The following is a 22,882-nucleotide window of genomic DNA, read 5'->3' on the forward strand; positions in this document are numbered from 1 at the left end:
TAAATTTTAATCCGTGGAACAACCACTCCTAAGCCCACCGATAAAATAATATAATCTCTCCTCTTCCGGGCTGGATAAATTTTTTATAGCCCATCCAATCAGTTGTTCCTCAGTGACCGTTAGATTCTGAGAGGAGTTGTTGGTGTTGGCCCGTTGGATCTTTATCTGATTGAACCAAAAATTGTTGAATAGTCTTGTCGTTTTGTTGGCAAGCATGTCCTGTAGTTAGCAGGTGTTCGGCTGGACTTCAAATAAACCGCCGCCGGCTTTTTTTTTTACTGTTTGAACAGTAAAAACAGAGAGAAGTAAAAAAAAAAACTAGCTGAACAGCGGCTACGGCTTATTTTGGCTCATTCGAATAGGCATCAGTTTGAACTCTGTACTACTGAAATCTGCTGGAACACATCCACTGTTGGACAGCATGAACAAAGGCAGTATGACAAATTCAGTAACTGTTCATCATCATGATCGCTAATTCACCACCATCCTCATGATGGACAAGGTAATCAAATAAATAAAATATGCATTATTATAGCAGTAGTATTTCTCCTCTTTCCCATCCTTGCTCCTAGGCTGCTACATACAGCCGCTGATTCTAGTGCGAGTGCAAATAATATTTGCCTATACAAACTGAAAATTACCTAGTAAACGCAAAAACTAAGGGGTGATCCGATATTCCGATCCCCCAGTGGTAGAAGTAGAAGTAATACTTCAGGATTAAACGAATCAAAGAATCTCTTTTCTAGCTAATAAACCATTGCTTTTCTTCTCGCGATTCTTGGCTGTTGCCGCGCGCTCGTGCTGCTGCTGCTACTCATCGTCTCCTGCAGAAGCCACTGGCACATGCGCGCCGGCACCTTCCTCGCTCGGCCCGGCGCCGCCATCCGATCCCGGCCTGATCTGCTCGAGCTGCCGCAGCACCTCCCGGGCCTCGGGCCTTACCGACGGCGCCGGGTCCACGCAGTGCAGTGCCAGCTTCAGCGTGTCCATCAGCTCGTCGCCGACGGGCCCCGTGGCGGCGTCGCGCATCAGCTCCAGGTCGAATACCTCGCTGGTCCATTCCTCCTTCACGATGGACGCCACCCACTGCGGCAGGTCCATGCCGTTGGTGCTCTCCGCGGGGTTCTTGCCTGTCAGCAGCTCCAGGACGATCACGCCCAGGCTGTACACGTCCGTCTTCGCGTTCGCCTTCTTCAGCTTCGACAGCTCCGGCGCGCGGTACCCCAGGGCGCCCGCCGCCGCCAGCACGTTCGAGTTCGCCGCGGTCGTCATGAGACGGGACAGCCCGAAGTCGGAGATCTTGGGGTTGCATTGCTCATCGAGGACGACGTTGCTGGCGGTCAGGTTGCCGTGCACGATGTTCATGTCGTCGTGGAGGTAGGCCAGGCCACGGGCTGTGCCCTTGGCGATTGTCATCCGTGTCGCCCAGTCCACCGTCGTATTCGGTGCGCGAGCTGCATCAATGCCATTCATCATCAGGAAACATCAAGTGTTAGTACACAAAGTTCACTGTTTCAGCTTCAGAAGGTGTCAAAAGTTCACAAGCACACTAAGAAATGGAAGGAATATCTAGCTGTGAACAAATTTATCAAGAGTTTCATAAAAGGAAATTGCTCGTTTTCACTGAATGTAACACGACACAGTTCGTTCTTAACAGTTAGCATTTCTGCACTGGCCATGAACAGAGAAACTATGAACTTTGATGTAAGATTTTTCAGATGTCAAGGGTATGAACTGACATCAGTCCTACAGCAAACGCACTGCAATTCAAACTTTACCAATTCTCACTGGCAGGTCTACCTGCTAACATAACAGACAGCTATATCAATTTTGGCAATGTCTGAATTTGTAGATGTTCAGAGAGTTCAGACTAGGCATTTTGCTGAAACAGAGCAATTAGCATACATAATAAGCTGGTATGAAAGAATTTAACTACATACATGCAGACTAAACAGAATGCCAGAATCCAGCAAATGATGATATATAATTGCTTAACATTAGCTGAAATAATTAGCTAAACCATGAGCTATGGTGATTCAGTCAGAAATTAGTAATGCTGAAGAGAACAAGAGAGAGCAGAGCAGGGATAAGAAGCCTGACCGTGCAAGAATGTTGAGAGGTTGCCCTTGGGCATGTAATCGAAGACGAGCAGCTTCTCCCCCTTGGGCCCCAGGTAGTAGGCCCTGAGCGCCAGCAGGTTGGGATGGCGGATCCTGCCGAGCAAGGCCGCCTCGGCCTCGAACTCCTTGTGGCCCTTGGTGATCTTCTCCCTGAGGCGCTTGACGGCAACCAGGCTGCCGTCCTCCAGCGTGGCCTTGTACACCGTGCCGTAGGTGCTCTTCCCCAAGATCTCCGCCGTGGCGCACAGCAGGTCGTCCGCCGTGAACGCCAGCGGCCCGTCGAAGTGCACGAGCTTGCCGCCCACGTCGCCGCCGGACTCGACCTCCGCCGCGCCCGACCCTGGCTTCTCGCTGCGCCCGGCCGCCGCGGCATCCTTGGGCGCCTGCTTCCCGCTCCTTGCTGCACTTGTGCTGGTGGAAGACGACCTCTTCCTTGTGAGGAAGCACAGCAGGAGGCAGCAGAGGAGCAGCAGGATGAGGACGCCGACGACGATCCCGGCGATGATGAGTACGAGCTCCTTGGTGCTGAACTTGCGGCGGCCGCGCGCCTCCTCGGCGGTTGAAGATGGCGCCGGGGACGGGGACGCCGGGCAGGGCGTGGAAGCAGAGTATCCGCAGAGCAGGATGTTCCCGATGAAGGCGGGCTCCCCGAACTTGTTGGCGAGGGACGCCGGCACCGCGCCGGAGAGGTTGTTGTAGGAGACGTTGAATGACTGGAGCGTGGCGGTGAGGTTGTCGAGGCTCGGCGGGATGTCGCCGCTGAGGTCGTTGCCGGAGAGGTCGAGCGCCTTGAGGTCGGCGAGGGAGCCGAGCTCGGCGGGGATGGTGCCGTTGAGGTTGTTGTTCCCGGCGAGGTCGAGCTGCTGCAGCTTGGTGAGCTTCGTGAGGGAATCGGGAATGGGCCCGTCGAGGGAGTTGTGCGCGAGGCTGAGGAAGACGAGCTGGTAGCTCCCGGTGATGGAGTCCTTGTTGAGGAGGAGCTTAGAAGGCGACTTGGTGGAGCCGGCGAAGGCGTCGGGTATGGGGCCGGAGAGGTTGTTGTAGGAGAGGTCGAGGAAGAGGAGCGAGGCGGAGGCGACGACCTCGGCGGGGATCTGATCGGAGAGCGCGTTGCGGCTGAGGTTGAGGCGGATGAGCTTGGTGGAGTTGGCGATGGCGGGCGGGACGGCGCCGGTGAGGCGGTTGTTGCTGGCGTCGAAGGACTGGAGCGCGACGCATCCTCCGATGGACGCGGGGACGGCGCCGGAGAAGCGGTTGTTGAAGAGGTAGACGCCGCGGAGGTCGGGGAGGAATCCAAGCGAGGCCGGGATGGGGCCCGCGATGGCGTTGTCGTGGAGGCTGAGCCTTCGGAGGCGGGTGAGCTGGCCGAGGCCGCGCTGGGAGAGGGTGCCCCCGAGCCCCCGCCATGGGAGCGTGATGGCGACGACGCTGCCGAGGACGCACTTGATGCCGGCCCAGGCGCCGGAGCAGGCGGTGAGGCCGGAGTCGTTCCAGGAGCGGAGGATGCCGTAGGGGTCGGCGAGGTCGTGGCGGATGGCCTGCAGGCCCTGGTAGTCGGCCTGGGAGATGACGACGCCGTCGCCCGCGGGGTGGTGGCGGTGGTGGCCTTGAGCGGCGGCGGGCGGTGGAGTGAGCAGGAGGAGGAGCGCGGCGCAGCAGCAGCGGAGGAGGAAGGGGAGGCGCGTCGGCCTCCGCCGCGGCGGCAGCATTGTGGCTGTTGATTTGGATTGAGATCAAAACTGCAAGTGTTGGTTTGTTTGATGAGTGAGAGGAGGAGGAGGAAGAAGAGCAGTAGAGATTGCTGCCTCGCCTCCCCTGCTGTGGGTGTGTTGATGAACGGTGGCGCAACGGCTAGTAGCAAGCAGAGTCAGAAAAGCAACAAGCCTGCACCTGCACGGTCTGAGGAAGCAGTCACGAGGGAGGAGTGGGCCAGGCGGTTTAATTATTTTTTTTTGTAACGGCTAGTCCATGTCCATCCATCCGACCCAGGACCAACCAGCAGGCCAGTCCAGTAACGCAATCCTCCCGGCGGCCTCTTGGACTGGCCCGGTAGGGGGGAGGTTGGTTGTTGTTTTTGCTTGGGTGGCGAATATCTCGGTCCGCAGGCCCACCTCCCTCTTTAATCGCCTTTTCTTTCTCGTCGACCAATACTCTCATCGCCAGCAGCCGGAAGACGAAGAAGATGGTGGCGGAAGCGGAACGAGACGACGACGAGAGGCCGGGTTGAGCAATGGGTCGGCTGGCTCGTTTCTGAAGCCCACAACGTACGTCTTTCTTGGGCTGGCTCGACCGATTTCAGTCAGGGGTCAGGCCCTAATTAATAGCCCAACACCTCTCAAGGAAAAATAAAAATTAATAGCCCAACAAAAACAGAAGTAGCGGAAGCGAGTCCAATGCGGACGGACCGACCGGCAAGCTTTTTAGGGATAGAAGAAGAAGATGGCGCCGTCAGTAGGAGAAGAAGATGGCGCCGAAACGGAAGCTCGAAGACGCTGCTGCTACAGATGATCCGCCGCCTTCCTCGTCAGCCATTGTCGTCAGAGCTCAGAAGAAGAAGATGGCGGCGGAGGTGGAACGGCAACACGCAGACGCTGCTGCTGCTGCAGATGATGAGAGGCAGTCATCCTCCTCCTTCCACCGCCACAAAGAGGACGTGCTGATGCTGAGCGCCTCAGATCAGATCCTACACAAGAACCTCGACCACTACGGCCTTCTGCGGCAGCCGGGAAACCTGTACTGGAGCACCCAGCAGGGATGGATGCTCATCATGGAGTACCTACAAGAACAACCCTACACCTCATCCGCGGCAGCCTACCTTCCTGCGGAACCCTCACACGGGAGACAGGCAAGCTTCCAATGTTCCAGTACTTTGATGTCCCTAGAATGAACCACCCCCACGGGACAAGCTCGATCTTTCTCATATACATGAGCTCAATGCATACAAGATGGATTTCTCAGCACAGTCGTCGTCTTGGCGCAGGGTCAATGACATTGGAGACGCTGTGATTTTCTTGGAAGATGGTTATTCAAACATGGCAGCCTCCTACGCAGCAAACAAATCGGATATACTTCATCAACAGATGACGCAACGATGATACTGGTTGCTTGTGCACTTTTGACTTGGGATTAAACATCCTGGAGAATGTCTGGTTCCCCCAGAACAACTTGTTTCGCTGCTTCATACCTTTTTGGATTGTGCCACCTAGCAACTAGCAGCTATCCTATGCATGTGTGCCTGATCAATACAGATCGATTTCCTAAGTTATGTGTAGCGAGGGGTTAGTTTTAAGCTAATAATAAGTATGGTGATGCATGGATTGCGATTGTTTTATGGAATATAAGCCATGCGTGGAATACAGCAAGCCTACTATGCATGGGTTTTCTTTTCCTTGTCAGAGATCGTACAACGAGATGCAGACAATGGGCCTGTTCGCTTCAGCTTATTCAGTCGGCTTATCAGCCACCAAACAGTGTTTTCCTCTCACAACAAATCAGCCGTTTCAGCTTTTCAGCCGGCTTATAAGCTGAAGCGAACAGGCCCAATCATCTCAGAATACTCAAGTCCTACATTACTTACTTGATGGTCTCACCATCTCTGTGCAGGTTTACCTTCAACTGAAAATATGATTCTCCCTCCCTGGTAGTAATACAGCTAGGCTATATGAATCCGACAAGGGCAGGCGAAAAGGGCTGTCAATGAGAGCATCGCATTTGTGAAGATGAGCAATACTGTAGTATATGGCATACAAGTTCATGTTATGTGTTTGGTCGATTCATTCCAATGGGATGATCTGATGAGTTTGGAATGCGGCAGCTGCTTCATCTACATGTGCAACGCAAAAACAAATGACACAGCATCTTCTGAATATGGCCATATATATATCATCAAGTCACTAGCATACAAATTGAGACATCAAATTGACTTTGCCATACACCAAAATTCAAAACAAAAACTAGGTTCCCGATTCTTGTTTGTGTATGTATATTCTTTAGTATCCATAATACTCTGATTTAGTATAGTGTACCATAGCAACAATAATCATCTCATAGATAGACAGTACAACGTATGGAGGATGAATGTTTCCTCAGCGGCTAGCAAAAGAAGATGAATGAATCACACGCAATTAGAGGCTAAGGCACATGACCTTTAACGGTGGGGGCGATCAGATCAGACGCGTCCTCCTCCTACTCCTCCTGTGGCGTTGGCGATGAAGGACAGCAGCGGGTTGCCGCTGCCGGCGGCCTGGTCGGGCTCGTCGAGGAAGAGGTCCTCCGGGACGCGGAACGCGCCGTGCGCGCAGACGACGGCGGCGCCGAGGGCGAGCGCGGAGAAGATGAGCGAGCCGACGGAGGTGAGGAAGACGACGAAGGCCGAGGATGCGATGAGGCCCCCGAGCACCTCCTTATCGGAGAAGGTGCGCCCGAACGCGGCGAGAGGCGGCGCGTCGGCGGGGCGGAGGATGTAGAGGAGGCACCAGGCGGCGAGCAGGGCGAGGAGGGCGGCGAGCGAGAAGGGGTGGGCGAGGAGGGCGGCGGCGAGGGAGAGCGCGACGACGGCGGCGTAGTTGACGCGGAAGTAGGCGAGATTCTTGCGGAGGCGGGAGGTGGCGTCGGAGAGGGAGTCCGGGCGGGAGAGCGCGGAGCGGTCGGCGAGCTCGGACCAGGGGCGGGCGCCGGAGAGCGCGCGCCTGGCGGAGTCGAGGAGGCGGGAGAGGAAGGCGCGCGCCGCGGCCGGGTTGGCGTCGGCGGCGACGTCGGCGGAGGAGACGGCGGTGGGGATGGGGGTGGGGGTTGGTGTTGCCGCCGGGGCGACGGAGGTGGGGAGGAGCGGAGGGGAGGGCGCGGCCATGGTGCGTGGCCGGGTTTGGCGGATCTGGGCGAGGGAGGCTGAGGGACGAGGACGCACGCGGAGAGGGAGAGATGGAAGCCGAACAACCAACACAAAAGAAGGGAGCGAGGCCACCGACCGCACCGACACACGCAACAAAGAAATGGACTAGTCAACGCGTCGCCACGGTGCACGTCAAAAATTGCCGGCCAAGGATCGTGCAAATTCTATGTCAGTTATATTTGTGAGTTTGCATGGTTTTCAAAATGCACACAGTTTGACTTGAAACTGTGAACGGTTTCTTTAGAAAAAGAAAATGCCGTATCGTAAGGATTTATTTGGATAGTAGTGGATTTAAGTAAAATAGGAGGGATCGAAGAGGAAATTAGTTCATTTTAGATTCAATTCTTTTTGTTCCACTTCAATACTTTCCTATCCAAACAAGCCTAAGAGGCTGCTAACACAAGCAGCAAAGTGTTGCCGCAACTAATAACAATTGTTTGGTAGAGACGCAATGTGACGTGATGTACTAGAAGAAATTCAACAATAACAAAGAAACAAAAGGGTTGGGCAGCAGAGGAGCTATCCATTTCAGGTTAGGCAGCAAAACACAGGTAGGTCAAGCATCACTGCCTACAACTGCGACGCATCTTCTTCCATATCAATCAAGCACCATGTACTTGGTTCTGGAAGAAACTGGCAACACACCAGCGAAGTTCTCCCACCATCCATACTTGAGGTGCGAACCTCCCTCCCCTCCCATTATTCATTTATCCCTTGATTTTTCCTTTTTCTTTTAATCCAACTGTATACCGTACTAAGCAAGCAAATCACAACAGCAAAGAGTACCCTTTGCAAGTTCACTTACCAGCCATCATCCCCTATCAAACAGAACAAGATAGACACAATCATTTCAAGCTTACCATACCAAACACAAAGGACCAACCAAGATAACCAAGTTTGTGCAAGCCAACACAGCACAGCACGAATATGCTATGTTGCATTGAACAAGTCTGTGCCCCAGTCCCACATGACAGTTTTCACTTCAGTTCAGCACAAATTAACTAATATCTTACAACAGTGTCCTTATTAGGCCATTATGCAATGGACAAGACATTAGGGAACACGATTTTCCTTCACTGGAGCCACACCCATGGACCTCAAATCTAGAAGGTGGAGCCATTCCAACCAAAGTCTGAGCCCTGCATCATCACATGATACTCACAATCAGCATGATGCTAAGATATCATCGGATAATAAAGAAACTAACACCATCTACATAAGCAAGCAGAAAGGGAACATATGCAAAACCAGGAAGATGGCATGAAACAACAGATGATTATTTACATGATCTATTCTTGATGCAAAGCATGCAAACATTGAGCATGTTCTTGTGCAGGATGAGCCTAACAAACAACAAAATTGAAATGAGAACTTGGTGATGGTTAAAAGGACCCATGAATCGTATGTCGAGTCAACAAGAAATAGTGCCTGCTTGCCTTTGAATCATGGAACTTGAGGTAAAAGCGGGACTTGGGAATGGACAGCTTTGATTCCAGAATAGAAGCAACACCAGCACTCAGCTTCTTGTTGACACCAGGGTTCAGCCCTCCAATGGAAACCAGCTCACCATAAGCTGCAGGCTCCTGGGTGCCTCCAAATGCCATAGGCACTGAACCTTTGAGAACAACCATCACGTACTGGGAGAGGACAAGCACTCCAGTCAAATCCTCAAGATGATAGTACACAAGCGAAATGGCTTTGGTTAAATATTTCAACCACAGAAAAACAATAAAAATCTAAATTTTCATCAATTTAAGTATATCACCACAGGTCACCCACCAGAAATCCAAAGAGTGACAGTATGAGAATGATAAAGGAAAAGCACGCGCCCAAACTATGTAGCAAAGCAGCTGCCTGACTAACACTAATATGAAGTGACCAATAAACAGGAACTTTCAAACTTCATCTATATCAACTGTTGGCTGCAGTATTTTAGGGATAACATACAGGAAAAGCAGCCCATGATCTCCAAGTTTGCACTTGATATTGCTGAAGAATAGTAAAGTAGGGGTTGCTGGTTGCTAGAAATCTAGTCCAGAAAAAAAAAGTGAGCAGAGACTTTTGTCAGTTAGTTTGTTGTAAATACATCTGTTCTCACTTCTCTGCGGCTTGATATCATGTTTCTATTCAGTAGTCAGATTGGCAAGATAGTGAAATTGATAGACGAATGGCTTGATATTTCTTTCACTGAGTGACCACAATGGTTATTATATCAATCCTAGATAGGCACTGGGGATACCGTCTCAGAGACAGACTATTGAGTTATCTGGTTCCCTTCGTCAATGCTGAATCTGTCAAAATTACAGGTTCAAATCATATATGAACTCGATTCTGGGAGACTGCAATCATGTTCTGGGATTTTTTGGTTGTGTCATGTAAATATCATCAAAATTTTCGAGTGAGTGCAGTGAGAATCAACATCGGGGTGTCCATGATAAACCTAGAGAATACTCCCCCAAAATGAATAAAAGCCTAGAGGTCAAATTCCCCAATTGTAGTATTTATCAAAGGGGAATGTTGCGAGATTTTACTGATTCACATGAATTCTCTTTAAACTACCATCGGAAAACACGATTAATCGATTGATAGCCAACAGAAAGGTGACATGCAGTGATGCACATCCTGCTCAAAATCCTAACAGGTTGCAGGAGCCAATTACAAAATGGAAGCATAATCTCCACCAACCAAATAGATGCAAGAGGAGAGACGTCCTACACAGGCAATGAATCGCGTGGGGGGAGAAAGAAGATGGGGGGAAAGGGAAAGGGAAAGGGAAAGGGAGAGGCGAGGCTTACGGCCTCTGGCTTGCCGATGGTGTCGGCGACGACCTTGGAGGCTTCGGCGAGGATGGCGGAGGTGTCCACACCCTCCAGGTTGACGTTCGTCGACACGTTCAGGCACGGCATCCTCAGACCCTCGCTTCGTCTTCCTCTTCCTTCTCCTGCCTGGGTGCTCCTCTGGCCACAGCCGCCTTCTCCGCCTCTGCTCTGCGCCTCTGCTGGTGCCGCTCCTCTATCCTGCTGCTGTCTCTGTCTCCGCCTCTCTGGAATGAGACTGACGGACCTGGCTGGGCTAAAATTGGGGAGTCTGGGCTCTCAAGTCTTTCCTGCACCATGGGCCTGGCCCAGTTGATTTCTAGTATCCTCTCTCTCTCAAAAAAAAAAAACAACCATCACCAATCCCTTGGCTGTAACTCAAAAAAAAAATCATACCCTTGGCTGGAAGCCTGGAACTGGGTTCAACTTTAATCAAATCTTAGCAAATTTGCAATATCCGATGATGCTGCACTTGCACAGCACAGTTATACAATTAGCAACTCAGATTATTCTATTTCAGACGATCGCCGAGTATGCCAAAAATGTTTACCAGATCCATATCCCAAGAATGTTATACAATTCATTTACATGCAGGATTTCCAGAAACGAAATTTACAGGAAGGGCGCCTTCTTCTATTGGAACACAGTTTTGTTGCACACGGTAAACACGTGAAAAGCTGTTAATGCCTCCTACACCAGGCATAACACGAGAGCCCAGCAAGCCAACACCAAATACATGTCTACTGTGTACATACTTCCACAGAGCTACATCAGCTACCTGTTAAATGTTACAAAAGGTCTTCTATATGGCCTGCAGGCTGCAGCCAGCTACAGTTTCCCCTTTTACTTGACAGTATGAGATCAACTTAATATACATGGTCATATCTGTGCTTTACTCACTCTCTGACCAGATTATTTCCCAAGGTCCACCTTTGCTCCCTAACCTGAAAATCAGAAAATCACCCACAAGTCATTCATGCTGCTACTGTTCCAGTAAGACGGCTATTTCCTTTTCCCCAAGTTTGAAACTTGGTTCCTTGAAAAAGAAAGTCCTAATCGAGAGATTTCTACAAATGAATCATCCGTTACTACCTCCAGAAACCAGCAATTGCTCTCAAACTCATAAATAGAGTAAGACCAGCCCAGATGCCACCAAGACCAAAGTTAGGAGCAGCAATAAGTACGAATACTGATGAGACAGCCCCCGCAAAAAACTGAAACAACCAAGAGTCTATATGGTTAGCATGGCAAAGATGTGCTAAGTGATAACTAATGACATGATAATGTGGTAGTATTAGATATAAAATAATGAGATTGAGTAGGAGTATAAATCAGGACCGTGGAGTATGCAGCATAGGCAAAGTCAGAAACACCATAGTAGAGCCCATCGGCCACAAATGCAATAGCATTTACCGGCTGAGAAATAGTGACAAACTGCAACAATCCAACATTCACAACATTAACAAAAGAATCAATGTGCACACCACTTGAGAAACTAAGCATCAATGTCTCAAAATTATCAGTACCCAAACTCCAGATTGGGCAACGTCCAAAACTGCAGGATCATCTGTAAACAGCAAGGACAAAGATCCAAACCCAACAAATAAGGTAGCAGCAAGCACAACACCAGTCACACCTCCAACCTACACCAAATAAGGAACATTATCAGCTCCTTAAGGAAAAGAAGAAACTTGGTGTCATTTCTGAACTTTCACAAGAAATGACTTCTTAACCTGCAGGATTCTGTATACAACCATGCGGGCTTGCTTGTAGTTCCCTCTCGCATATTCGCTAGCAAGTAGAGCCTGCGCAAATTAGGGATACCTCACAAGCAAATACATAGATAAGAGATTTGATGAAAGATCCACTACAGTAATTCCACACACCTGACCAGCAAGGGCTAGAGCATCATTCAGCAGAGAAATTGTTAACCACACTTGCAAGCATATCTCATAGCCAGCCATTGGAACAGGCCCTTCCCTTGCAGCCAGGGATGTAGATAGTGTCAGTGTCAGGAGTACTGCAATTGTTCTGCCAATTAGCAATCCACCTGCAAAATGTTGACGTTCAAGTGGTTGTCATAAAGGTCTCTTGCACTAAGATGTAACACAGGTTGCTAAATGCAACAAGTATCAAACAGAAATGAATCATGGATAGTTTTCTGTCTGTTTGAACTAGTGCTTGCTTACAATAAAGCAAAATCATGACATGTAACATCCTTTGGATATGAGCATGAGGGATATTGACCAACCAGATTTCAGGTAACGAATTACTCCATCTCCAATGATATTCCATGAAAACAGGTCTACTTCGTTATTCAGCTTCCAAAGGAGGATGAATGCAGTCAAATACCTGAATACATGTAGAGTTGTAGACAATTGGTCCAAATAGTTCACGGGCTTATAATTATATTAGTATAGATGATAATAATAGTAAGCGAAACTTTATTGCTAAAAGTATCATGATGGCACCAACATACTCAGAGGACACTGTCGCCAAGGCAGCGCCGCTTACTCCTAGACCAAGTGGGAAAATAAGTACAGCATCCAGTATTGCATTTAATAGGTTGCCAGCACCTGTATGCATCATGACATTAGTTCCTTGCTTAAGCATTTTAAACATAGAGCATCTTAATTAAGAAAAAAAGGCTGTCACAACAAAAATCACCTATTTAAATGCCAAGGTCCTAGAAATTCCATATGGACAAAAAATTTACGTGTTACATAATTTGTCAAAGTGAGCTGGCATACACGTACCCACAGCATACAATGGTGTCTTTGTATCCAGGAATCCACGAAATGCACCCTGAGCTGCAAGTGCCACTATAATTGGTGGAGCACCATATGCCCTCAACGTAAGAAATTGTTCTGCTGGTGCTCGCATTGGTGAATCCTGTGTAGACAGTAAACAAAAGAACTTAATTTCAACAACAGTGTTTTAACAGCAAACTGCATTGCAACAGCAAGAAAAAAGGAGGGCTTGGGATAAAAGACAGAGAAAAAATGAACATAAGTCTGATGTGTAAATGGTGGTGGAAGCTGGATACTGAAACAGGAATCTGGCAAGACATTGTGAAGGCCAAATATTTAAGTAAATGTGCAATAGGCAATGTACAGCACAGGCTGGGGGATTCTCCTGCCTGGTCAGATCTTATGAAAATCAAAAAAATCTACTTGAGGGGGAGGGAGATTATGGTTAGGAATGGGAAAAACTCTCTTCTTTGGATTGATCCCTGGTTAGAAGGTAAACCCTTATGTGCCCAATATCCAATACATTATGAATTGTGTGAGGACAAAAACATAACTGTGAGAGATTTTTGGGATAAGAATGGAGTGATCAGCTTTAGAAGATGGTTGCCTGATTACTTACATGAACAATAGCTTGGGGTAAGTCAAAAAATTATGAGCATTGGGAGTTCAGAAGATGAGAATGCTGTTAAATGGAAACGGGGGCAAAAAGGTAAATACACTGTTAAGATAATGTATGATCATCCGTCCAGAGGTGAGGCAGGAGATGCCTTTGCTAGAATCTGGAAGGCCAAATTACCATATAAGATAAAAATCTTCCTGTGGCTCACAGAGAATGGGGCCATTTTAACCAAAGACAACATGTTGAAAAGAAAATGGGTTGGAGACCCAACCTGTCAATTCTGGGGGGGGGGGGGGGGGGGGGGGGGGGGGGGGATGAAAAACATAACACATTTGCTATTCCAATGCCCTGTAGCTAGGTGTGTTTGGGGTATAGTGGCTCAGTGCCTTGGCGCACATGACATCCCATCAAATTTGGCTCAATATTGGAGGTGGATTAAAAGATGCCTGCCCGGTGGGGAGGGAGTTTATGCTTTTGGCCTGGCTGCCATTTGCTGGGCAATCTGGAAGGCCAGGAACAAAGCTTGTTTCGAACGTAAACTCATAAAACACCCTGCTGAAATCATTACACATGCTTGTGCTTTGATGAAATCCTGGACAGGTTTGTACAAGACCGATTTCCAGCGAAGATGATGGAAGGTGTGGGAGTGCTTTTGGCTACAGCTTGCAAGATGATGGCCAAACAAGGAGGCGCGCCGACGCTGCTGCTGCCTGCTCCGGAGGATCCTGGGCAGGGCGATGATACGGACCAGGAAGTCTGAAGGAAGAGGAGGAAGGGAGGTCGCCAGAGGCGAGATGCCTGTGTCCTTTTGCTTAGACATAGGTTGAGTTCAGTTGGGTCCTGCCGGAAAAACTTTGTTCCGCAATCGTTCTGTTCAAACTAAGTTGTTTCTATTTCGTCGAGGCTTAGCCTTGCTTGAATCAGGTCAGGTGTATTGGGTCGTCGCTATCTCTTCTCCCCACGTGTCTTCTTCTGTAAGAACTCTGGAATTTCCGTTGCTTCTGGTAATGGGAATGGGGGATGCCTCGATTCGAAAAAAAAACAGAAAACTGCATTGGGAATTAGTCAGAGCAGCTACCATCAAGTATAACTTAAAAGCAGTTGCAACCACTACGGAACCTTAAGGTCAAAAAAATTGAAGTAAATAGACCACACAAAAGCTGGTTCCATAGACTAAATTCAAGAGCCTGACCCACCACAGATGAGAAAACGGTAAATAGGTTTGCGATGCTGTTTTTTCCTTTAGGAATTTTTCACTGCCAAAAGTATGTGAGATATGATAGGAACATGTCTGTGCTCAACTATCCCATAAGATTCATACAATGAAGTGATCAAGTTTAGGACACCATACCATATGTCCTAGTGGCATAATTCGCTTCACATTGTAAAATATCCATTGTTTCCAGGATGACGAAAAGGAAATTTTCTTAGTGCCACAACTACCAGCAAGCATGCGAACAGAAGGCCCAAAAAAGCACTTTCAGGGATTCAGGTATAAATTAGGAAGGAAAAAGTCCATTTTACTCCCCTCACCTATCCACTTTGTCCACTTAACCCCTTGAATAAAATTTAGGCTCACCTTACTCCCCTAAACTATTTCATTTGGTCCAATCTACCCCCTAATCTGATTTCTCTTTTTTATTTCTCCATGTATGAGTTGAATTTTGAGTTCAAATTTTGTGAGCAGATGTAAAACATGATGCCTTATGTAAAAAAATTATACTAAGAATTTTTCATAGTTATTTTCATATGTTAGGAATATTTAATACGAAATTGATCTTAGATATTCAAAATTGTAAAAAAGTAATCATGAAAATTTTCTAAAGTATTTTTCTAACATAGAGCATCAAGCTATAAGTCAAGTGACAAAATCTGAAATTAAAACTCAACTTTTACGCGAAGAAACAAAAAAGAGAAATCTAATTAGGGTGTAGATTGAACCAAATGAAATAGTTCGGGGGAGTAAAGTGAACTTAAATTTTGTTTAGGGGGTTAAGCGGACAAAGTAAATAGGTGAGGGGAGTAAAATGGACTTTGTCCAATTAGGAATAATGACTTCAAAATGAAGCATCAAAAGTGGCACCAAAATAACATACTCTGGAGTTGCATAGACATTAGATTATTCAGACCAAGAGAAGACACACAAAACACCCTAAAGAACACCAGAGCTGAAATCAAGTTACAGAGAAGAAATAGATCCTAGAAATGTGAGTATGCGAATAAATTAGTCTTACGTACGACGGGTATACCAATGATGTTCATCAGTGTCCCAGATCCAACAATCAGTGCCACCATCTCCAACAATCCAATGCCAGCAGCTAGAGCCAAGGATGTCGAAACCGCCGGAAGAACCTTCTTTTGTTGGCTTGCCTTCTTTTGTGGCGTCAAAAATTCATCTCCTAGGCGAGAACTAAAAACTAATCAGCATAATGCGAACGACAGAGATGGTTTTTAGACAGCAAAAGGAACTCTTGTTTTGCTTACTTTGTCCTGTGGTACTAGAACTATTGGCATCGACAGCCTGCTGCTCAGCAACAAAAGATGTGGTGACATTAAGCAATGGCACATTGAAAAGCTTGGATACCAGATTGAATACGGAAGCAGATGCACCAACAGCCGCAAGTTCAGCCGAGCCTGACAACAGACATGCACATCGAGTGATTGATCCCCTCAAAGCAGTTGTAAAATCTCATGTATTCTATACTGAACTTGTACAGCCTATATATATCCTGTAAACGTTACGACTTACCAATATGGCCCACGAAGGCGGTGTCGACGAGCGCCGTGATTGGGTCGGCGGCGAGCGCGAGCACGGCGGGCACGGCGATGCTGATGATGTCCGCCGCAACCCCGTCAAGCCTGAGCCACCCCAGCGCCCCACGCAGCGAGCCGGCCTCCGCCTCTTCGTCATCCTCCCTCTGAGTCTCCGGGCCCCTTGGTGCCTCCTCCTCGAAGACGTCCGTGACGACCGGCTTCCCTTTACGGCTGCATCGCGGGGGTCTCCACCAAGGAGTTGCGCGGCGGGGGCGGGGGCGGCGGTGGCAGCAGGGCAAGGAGACGCGATTGATCCCTGGACTCGGGACTCGTATAAGTGCGGCGGCTGCCGGCCTCGTGGCCGTCGGCGAGGTCGCCGCCATGGGCGCGCGAGCGAGTGGTCACTGTGGTGTGGCAGCGGAGACGCCAGAGAGAGGAGGCCTCTCGCCTCGGGCAGTGATTGGATTGAATGCGAAGCGGGCCTGCTTTTTAAGCTGGGTGGGCCGGGCCCACATTTTGTTGGAACGGGGGGAAAGCGGCGCATCCATTATTGGGCTTCAACGGCCACGATTCGACTGCCTCCTCCTCTTCGTTGCGGCGACCTCAAAAGCGCCGCCGCCGCCGCCGCCTCGCCTCGCCGTCACCTCAGCTCGCTCCGGCCACCCCTCCCCTCGAGGATTCACTGGGGGCGGATCATATCATGAGGTTCGCGGGCTGGTACCTGAAGATCGCGGCGGTCGGGGCCTCCATAGGCGCCGCCATGGAGCTCTTCATGATCCATACCGGCTTCTGTACGCCTGTCGCTCCCCTCATTTCCCCTCTGCTCAGCATCCAACCCTTCCCTCTTGTAGTTTCTTTGAAGTTTTTAATTCATTATAAGATTATCATACTTTCATGGATGAATTATCTACAGTCCAGTCCCCAATTTTGGCTGTTGGTACCTTTTAGGCAGATTGAAAAACTTCCAAGCGCAGCTTTGCTACCGTCCTATATCCTACTGGCATTTTAATTTTTCTGTCATCCAAATTCAGACTAACAGATGGTTTACCACGAAACCAACGGGCTTGTTTAAATCACTGGGAAGTTGCCAAGGTTCCCAAAATGATCACAAATAACAAATAGCTATCTAAACTGGACGGTTCAGTGCATCCTCCTACCGACAACAAACTAAACTTTGGATATTTTGGTGGCCACATAACTGGTTCAGAAAGTTCATTTGGTTTCTCTGTTGTTCACTGCTGCATAGGAATGCCTCTAATATTCCCCCTTTTTTTTTCTTCTGCTTGGTTATATGCTACAGATGAGAAGGTAACTGTCTTGGAGTCAGAAAAACGAGCTTGGGAAAGCAGTCCAGAGGCCCAAGCTATAAGAGAAGCCCTGAATCCGTGGCGCAAGCATGATGAACAACAGAAGAAATAGTCATGAGGTTATGTGTCCTGTCAAGTGTTTGCATCCTCCATCTGTAGACCCCTTGAATAAGGTAAAATGCGTGTAAATTTTTTGCATTTGGTGAACAATTTGTCCTAGATCTCTGAAATTTCTGGATGCCTGGATATGGTACCTTCCAGCAAAGTTTAAAGTGCTGTAGGCAGCTATGATAAACTTTTTCCAAGGGAGCAAAAACAATTTGAGGGAACAACTGAGCTAAACTGTACGTTCAGACTGGATTTCACTTGTTATATTTTGTTTTAACAGTGTATCAGTGAAGTTATAGGTTTAGAAAAGGGTGAAAGTTTGTCTGTTTCTTTGTATGATAATTGAATGCTCTGTGAATTGCTCACTGAAGTATATTTCCTTTTACTTACTGTCGCTGGAATAGTCCATCTAGACCATTCTTGCAAAATTTAAAGACTTTGCATGTGATTTTGTGTATTTGAAGAATTCATCAGACCCCTTGTTTGCTATATAAGTAGCACCTTGACGAAGATTGAAACAGAAGTTATTTGGTTATCATTTTTTGCAGAAAGCTAGCATGCTAGTCAGATTCAATCTCCAGAGTCCTGCATACTTTTAAGTCACCATGTTTTAATGAGAACAGTAAATATGTAGGATTTGCACACAGCACCATTTGACTGTCCAGACTGATTTCATGCTGTCTTGGCCAACTTTCTAATATGAATGCCTGTAAATTGAATGCTGGTTCTGTACTCCACAAATCAGATTAAGCTGTTAATTTCCGATCATGTTGGTACCTTTCAAGTATTTGTTCTGTCAAGTGTTTGCATTCACATCCTTCAGTTGCAACCCCTCAAATGAAGTAATATTAACGTGATTTTTAGCATTGGTGAATAATCTTGCCTACTTCTCTGAAATTTTTGGATGGTAGCTTCTAGGAATGTTTAAAGGTTTATGGGCAAATAATAGCTAAATATAGGTTCAAAAAGGCAACAGAGGTTCATTTCTTTGCACGATAATTGAATGCTCCATGGGTTGCTTATTGAAGTTAGTTCTTTTAAGATTACAGCTCACTGGAGTGATCCATTTAGGCCATCCTTCCAAAATTTAATAACTTCGTGTCACTTTCTGCTATTTAGAGAACTCATTGTCCTCCTTATTTAACGTAAACAGTTTCACCCTGACAAAGATTGAAAGATAAGTTGTTTGATCTAAATTCTAGTTTGTGATGAGTCGTTAAGTAGATTATATGTATTAACGATGTATGATAAATGTTAATAGATTCACCATGAGAAGTACTTTTCAAATATTCAATTACTTTGCTTTGAAATGTCATATTTCCATTGGCCAAAGTTTCACCTTGTAGATCATGTAGATGTTCTAAACGGCATGTGTTTTGCATCGAAGGGAATACATAACAACACTAGATATGGAGGATTTTGCTCATATCTCAATTCAACCAGCAACAAACATTCCAAACTGATTTCATGCAGCCTTTAGGCTGACTTGTTAGTATTAATGCCCAGTAAATGGAATACCAGTTCTGTACTTTACATGCCAGCTACTAAGCTGATAATTTCCTATCCCCTTGATATCTCCTGTGATGGTATTCATTTCATGTATCTATATCTAAACCCATCTCAGCTAAAACTAAACCAAAATTTTGTACAAGCTAACAGTGATTTCAAAGAAGCAAGGGACCGATCAAGGAGTTTCTCTGTTAACTGGAAACTTGGTGAAGGTGCTCACAACTTGATCGACTAGCAGTGCTGGCATAAACTGGTTTTGTTCTTATGAATAGAACTATGCTTGATGCTAACCCCAGCAATGTGATGCAACCCCACACGAAGAAGGTGGTTGAGTAGCACTTCACCCCCATGCAAACAATCATGGTATCAATCATGCCAGTGTGGTTATCCATTACTCTCATCCTTTGGCCATTTGCATCGTATACCAGGGCAGCAATCTGGCCATAGAGGAGTGAGCCCAGCGGGATATTGGTGATTAGGATGTTGTGATTCACACCAATGCTATTTGGTCCAAAGAGCTCGGAGGTCACCGACACTGCTGCAGCGAAGATGAACCCTGAGCTTAGGCCAATTAGTGCTGTTCCTACTGCCAGAGTGCTTCCATCCTGTTGTTTCCGCATAAGGAAAAAGGCCATTGGCATGGGCACCAACGCGGCAGCAAGCCACCCTGTCCGAGCAAGTGACACCTTCCTGTATACAGATTGTATATATATTTAGTTATTAGGAAGCCATGTGATGATAATTGATATACTAGAGCAAGACAGATACCTGTGAAGGAAGTCGGGGAGCGCAGAGAGAAGACGACCAAAGAAGGAGAAGGATGAGTAGACAGCAAGTAGCATGGTGAGCTGTGACTGCTGGTGCAATGACTGCGCAATCTGGCCCAAGTTGTTGCTGTATACCAGGCCAACAGTGGCTCCACAGAAGTAGGCTGTGTAGTAGAGCCAGAAGTCCACACACCCAATGAGCCTCTTTGCACTATGTTCTTCACCGAGTACCACCAGGCGGCCCTTATCCAGTATTGTTCCGCAACTACTGCCCTGCAACTGCTGCTCCATTGCTTTTTCCATGACGGCATTGGATCCATTCTGAAGATGGTTACCGACTAGGAGGGGCTTATGTGGGTCATCATTGTGAGATGCAGAGTCAATGCTGTGCGTATCCACATATGAGCAACTGGAGCAGGCAGGGATGATGAGAGGAAGGGCAAGGAGGACCATGGCGCCTGTGAGGATGACCCACGCAGCAGCGGATCTGGTTGTGTTTAAAGATCCAAAAACCACGAGATATATGCCGGTGATGAATGCAAGGATGTAGAGGCTGAGGAAGACGCGCCTATCATACCTGGGCACGCTTTGGAGGTGGTTGTCGTGTGTGTGGCAGAGGAGTATCGCCGGGAGCGCAAGAATAGAGGCGGCAAGAGGGAGGATGGCATTGAGGAGGAGGTAGACAGATGGGGAGGTGGGGGAGAAGGCATTTGCAAAGAGGGTGTAGAAGGCGGCGCTGAGCCCATTGAAGCTTATTGAGAGGGAGAGGGCCAGGGGCCGGTTGCTTGCAGAGAAGCTGCGTATGCAGAGAACAAAGCAGACTGTGTTGAACCAGCAGATGCTGCACCCTGCTACCAAGCAGACCAAGAACACCTGCAGTGCAACATATGAATCAGAATTTTGTAGGTTAATTAAATTCCAGGGTGATGCAGCTTCAGTTGGTATACAGCTTCTGGTGATTAGACTTGTCAGGCGGTGGCTGAGAACCTACCTACCTGTCCACCTATCAGTCAACAAGATTCATACCAGAAAGGTTTGGAGTGTGTGGCATATGGTTTTGAGTCTTTAGGAGGTTGGTTATGAAGCAGGAGAGGTGTGTGTAGTCAGAGCATGGTTTGGACGCAGCGCGACTGTTAGCTAGGTGGAAAGCAAATAATTGGAAGGAGATGGCGTGCATATTGACATGTGTCTGCTGCCCCTGCCTGTGGGACTGACACTGAAATGCATTGGTTGCTTGGTTGATGATGACCGATGTAACATTTTTCTTAGAATTAATGATGATGTAAACTTGAAGCACTGATGCTGGATAGGAGTACTATACTAAAAAAGTCGATGATCGAGGTGAGAGGTGGATTAAAATTACTTTAGGTGGGTGCGTCGAGGTGCAGGTGTGTCTGAACATATGAATAAGATAAACATGCATGTACAGGTGGTGCATGCACGTACAGTTGATGAACTCACAGGCTGACATATAGTATTATATACGAGTAATTCTTTCTAGTGAAGAATTGAAGGTGATCATTAGAGATGGGCAGTTATGGTAATTGGTTGAAAATTACTGAACTAGTCAGTGGCTTGGCTGTTCCAAGAAAGCAACCAAAGGAGATCCACGCAGAATCGATCGACCGCGCGCAGTTGTAGCTTGCCTAAAATTTTATTTCAGGGGTGTTTGGTTTGAGTTGCTTATGAGCAACTTTTAGCCTAAAAATACCAAACACCCTTGCTTATGAAGTTGCTTATGGAGCTGCTTATTTTTAGCTCATAAGCAACGCAAGGGACTAAAAGATGTACTTTACACCTCTTGCTCTCATTGAATGACTGGTTGCTCTCCCTCTCTCTCTCAATGATTAGGGGCAAACATGACAATGTCCACCTCATTCAATGCTTATAAATAAGGGTATCCAAACAGCTAAACTAAAAATAAGCAACTCCAAATAGGAGAGGAGCTGAGCGGTGGAGCAGGCCGAATGCTGGTCCGGTCGGTGGAGAGCCACACGTACCAAGTATCCATCTGTACAGGAACTCTAGCTCACATCTCCCTCGCTGTCAGCTTCCTCCATCCATCCAGCCCTACCCCATCCGTTGAGCATCTATCTCAATGGGCTACTAGCTACTACATACTGCCAGTGAGCCTATGGATCGGTCGATGTCCCTTGGCGCGCTATCACCAGTCGCCATCTTTGCCCATTGCTATCTCTTTTTTTCCCTCCCTGTTGTGTGCAATTTCCCTGAGTAGGATGGATCGATGAGGATTGGCCACGGCTCACGCATGAACAGTATGCGGACACGCCTCTCCTACCTCAATTATCAAAATTAAATAATTTGGAGTAATGGATGATGAGACATGCATCTAGTGCATACCAGAGGGTAGCGGACGGCGAGGGAGGACGGGTTGAGGAAGACGAGGCAGCAGTACTGCACGGCGTAGGCGGCGAGCCCCAGCGCGGCGGAGACGAGCAGCACGCCGTGGAGCGGCATGTACAGCAGCGCAAGGCCCGACGACCACCCCAGGGCCTTGCCCAGGTCGGAGGCCGTCGCGAGGTAGTTGAGCGCCCCCTGCGAGATGCCCAGCGACGACTTGAGCGCCGACGAGTAGGCCGAGAAGTCCAAGTTGGTCCCCGTCACCGCCTGGATCCACACCGTCGCCACCAGCACCGCCCACCGACGCCACGCCTCCTCATCGCCGTCCCCATCGCCGCCGCCGCCGCCGCCGCCGCCGCTGCCGCTCCGACGATCCACCTCCCCTCCTCTTGGCAACGGCATGCCAGCCAGCCTCCTTGTGATCGTGGGTCTCGTATGTTGGTGGCAAGGGGGCCGCGCGCGGGGGGATCCCCCTCTGTTTCTTCCTCCCAATGCAATGCAACCTGTGCCTACCACCCATCCATCCTTGGCATGGCAACCTGCTGCTTCCCCTGCCTATATATATAAATACACACGCCCAGCTCATTTACCCAATTATTTATTATATTACAATTCATTTATTGATAAAAAATCGTAAAATTTGAACTTTGATATGACAAACAAAAACGGAAAGAGTATTATTGATAGTCTCCCCAGTAGAGTAAACTCTATGTTTGCAAATTGCAATATGTGACACTGACGAGTAGATCTTGGCGCTAAAAAAAAATTATATGTGGCAATATGTGATCGATCATTAGATGCTAGCACATGATAAGCAATTTGCACATGCCTGTATACAAGGATCTGTCGATCCATATGCTTCCAAGCTTGCTTGGAAAAT

The 22,882-nt window shown here is 47.9% G+C and overlaps 4 protein-coding genes across 4 annotated transcripts; all 4 read right to left on the reverse strand.

The window, feature by feature from the left end:
* Positions 1-503: 503 nt before the first annotated feature.
* Positions 504-5,831, reverse strand: LOC117833194 (probable leucine-rich repeat receptor-like protein kinase IMK3). Its single transcript, XM_034712619.2, has 2 exons — positions 2,101-5,831; positions 504-1,454 (listed from the first exon to the last, which is right to left on the reverse strand). Exons 1-2 carry the CDS (start codon positions 3,827-3,829, stop codon positions 811-813), a joined length of 2,373 nt encoding a protein of 790 aa, XP_034568510.1. The 5' UTR covers positions 3,830-5,831; the 3' UTR covers positions 504-810.
* A 148-nt stretch (positions 5,832-5,979) lies between these two features.
* Positions 5,980-7,074, reverse strand: LOC140223561 (PRA1 family protein B2-like). The gene has a single exon (XM_072295487.1). The coding sequence runs from the start codon at positions 6,967-6,969 to the stop codon at positions 6,289-6,291; it is 681 nt and encodes a 226-aa protein (XP_072151588.1). The 5' UTR covers positions 6,970-7,074; the 3' UTR covers positions 5,980-6,288.
* Positions 7,075-7,847: 773 nt separating this feature from the next.
* LOC117833199 (uncharacterized) lies at positions 7,848-10,043 on the reverse strand. The gene is made up of 3 exons (XM_034712630.2): positions 9,807-10,043; positions 8,448-8,648; positions 7,848-8,150 (listed from the first exon to the last, which is right to left on the reverse strand). Exons 1-3 carry the CDS (start codon positions 9,915-9,917, stop codon positions 8,115-8,117), a joined length of 348 nt encoding a protein of 115 aa, XP_034568521.1. The 5' UTR covers positions 9,918-10,043; the 3' UTR covers positions 7,848-8,114.
* Positions 10,044-10,359: 316 nt separating this feature from the next.
* On the reverse strand, positions 10,360-22,538 carry LOC117833200 (uncharacterized). Its single transcript, XM_034712631.2, has 16 exons — positions 22,003-22,538; positions 19,643-20,514; positions 19,071-19,564; positions 16,672-16,787; positions 15,946-16,168; positions 15,681-15,830; positions 15,435-15,595; positions 12,584-12,719; positions 12,307-12,403; positions 12,079-12,179; positions 11,714-11,877; positions 11,561-11,632; positions 11,354-11,470; positions 11,166-11,261; positions 10,920-11,041; positions 10,360-10,771 (listed from the first exon to the last, which is right to left on the reverse strand). The coding sequence occupies exons 1-16, from the start codon at positions 22,402-22,404 to the stop codon at positions 10,720-10,722; spliced, it is 3,375 nt and encodes a 1,124-aa protein (XP_034568522.1). The 5' UTR covers positions 22,405-22,538; the 3' UTR covers positions 10,360-10,719.
* Positions 22,539-22,882: the final 344 nt, after the last annotated feature.

Source organism: Setaria viridis, chromosome 8 (assembly GCF_005286985.2).
Source record: "Setaria viridis chromosome 8, Setaria_viridis_v4.0, whole genome shotgun sequence".
Classification (NCBI taxonomy): Eukaryota; Viridiplantae; Streptophyta; class Magnoliopsida; order Poales; family Poaceae; genus Setaria; species Setaria viridis.

Bases quoted from the DNA above. Each gene is read 5' to 3' on its own strand.
- LOC117833194 (XM_034712619.2), bottom strand. From the start codon at position 3,829: ATGCTGCCGCCGCGGCGGAGGCCGACGCGCCTCCCCTTCCTCCTCCGC. The intron at 1,455-2,100 runs GTCAGGCTTCTT...GCATTGATGCAG, and splicing joins CCTCTCAACATTCTTGCACG to CTCGCGCACCGAATACGACG.
- LOC140223561 (XM_072295487.1), bottom strand. From the start codon at position 6,969: ATGGCCGCGCCCTCCCCTCCGCTCCTCCCCACCTCCGTCGCCCCGGCG.
- LOC117833199 (XM_034712630.2), bottom strand. From the start codon at position 9,917: ATGCCGTGCCTGAACGTGTCGACGAACGTCAACCTGGAGGGTGTGGAC. The intron at 8,649-9,806 runs GTAAGCCTCGCC...GTCCTCTCCCAG, and splicing joins CCATCGGCAAGCCAGAGGCC to TACGTGATGGTTGTTCTCAA. The intron at 8,151-8,447 runs GCAAGCAGGCAC...GTGATGATGCAG, and splicing joins TCAAGTTCCATGATTCAAAG to GGCTCAGACTTTGGTTGGAA.
- LOC117833200 (XM_034712631.2), bottom strand. From the start codon at position 22,404: ATGCCGTTGCCAAGAGGAGGGGAGGTGGATCGTCGGAGCGGCAGCGGC. The intron at 16,788-19,070 runs GTTAACAGAGAA...ACAAGAGGGAAG, and splicing joins GCACCTTCACCAAGTTTCCA to GGTTGGATGCTGAGCAGAGG. The intron at 10,772-10,919 runs GTAGTAACGGAT...TCTGATTTTCAG, and splicing joins GCAATTGCTGGTTTCTGGAG to GTTAGGGAGCAAAGGTGGAC.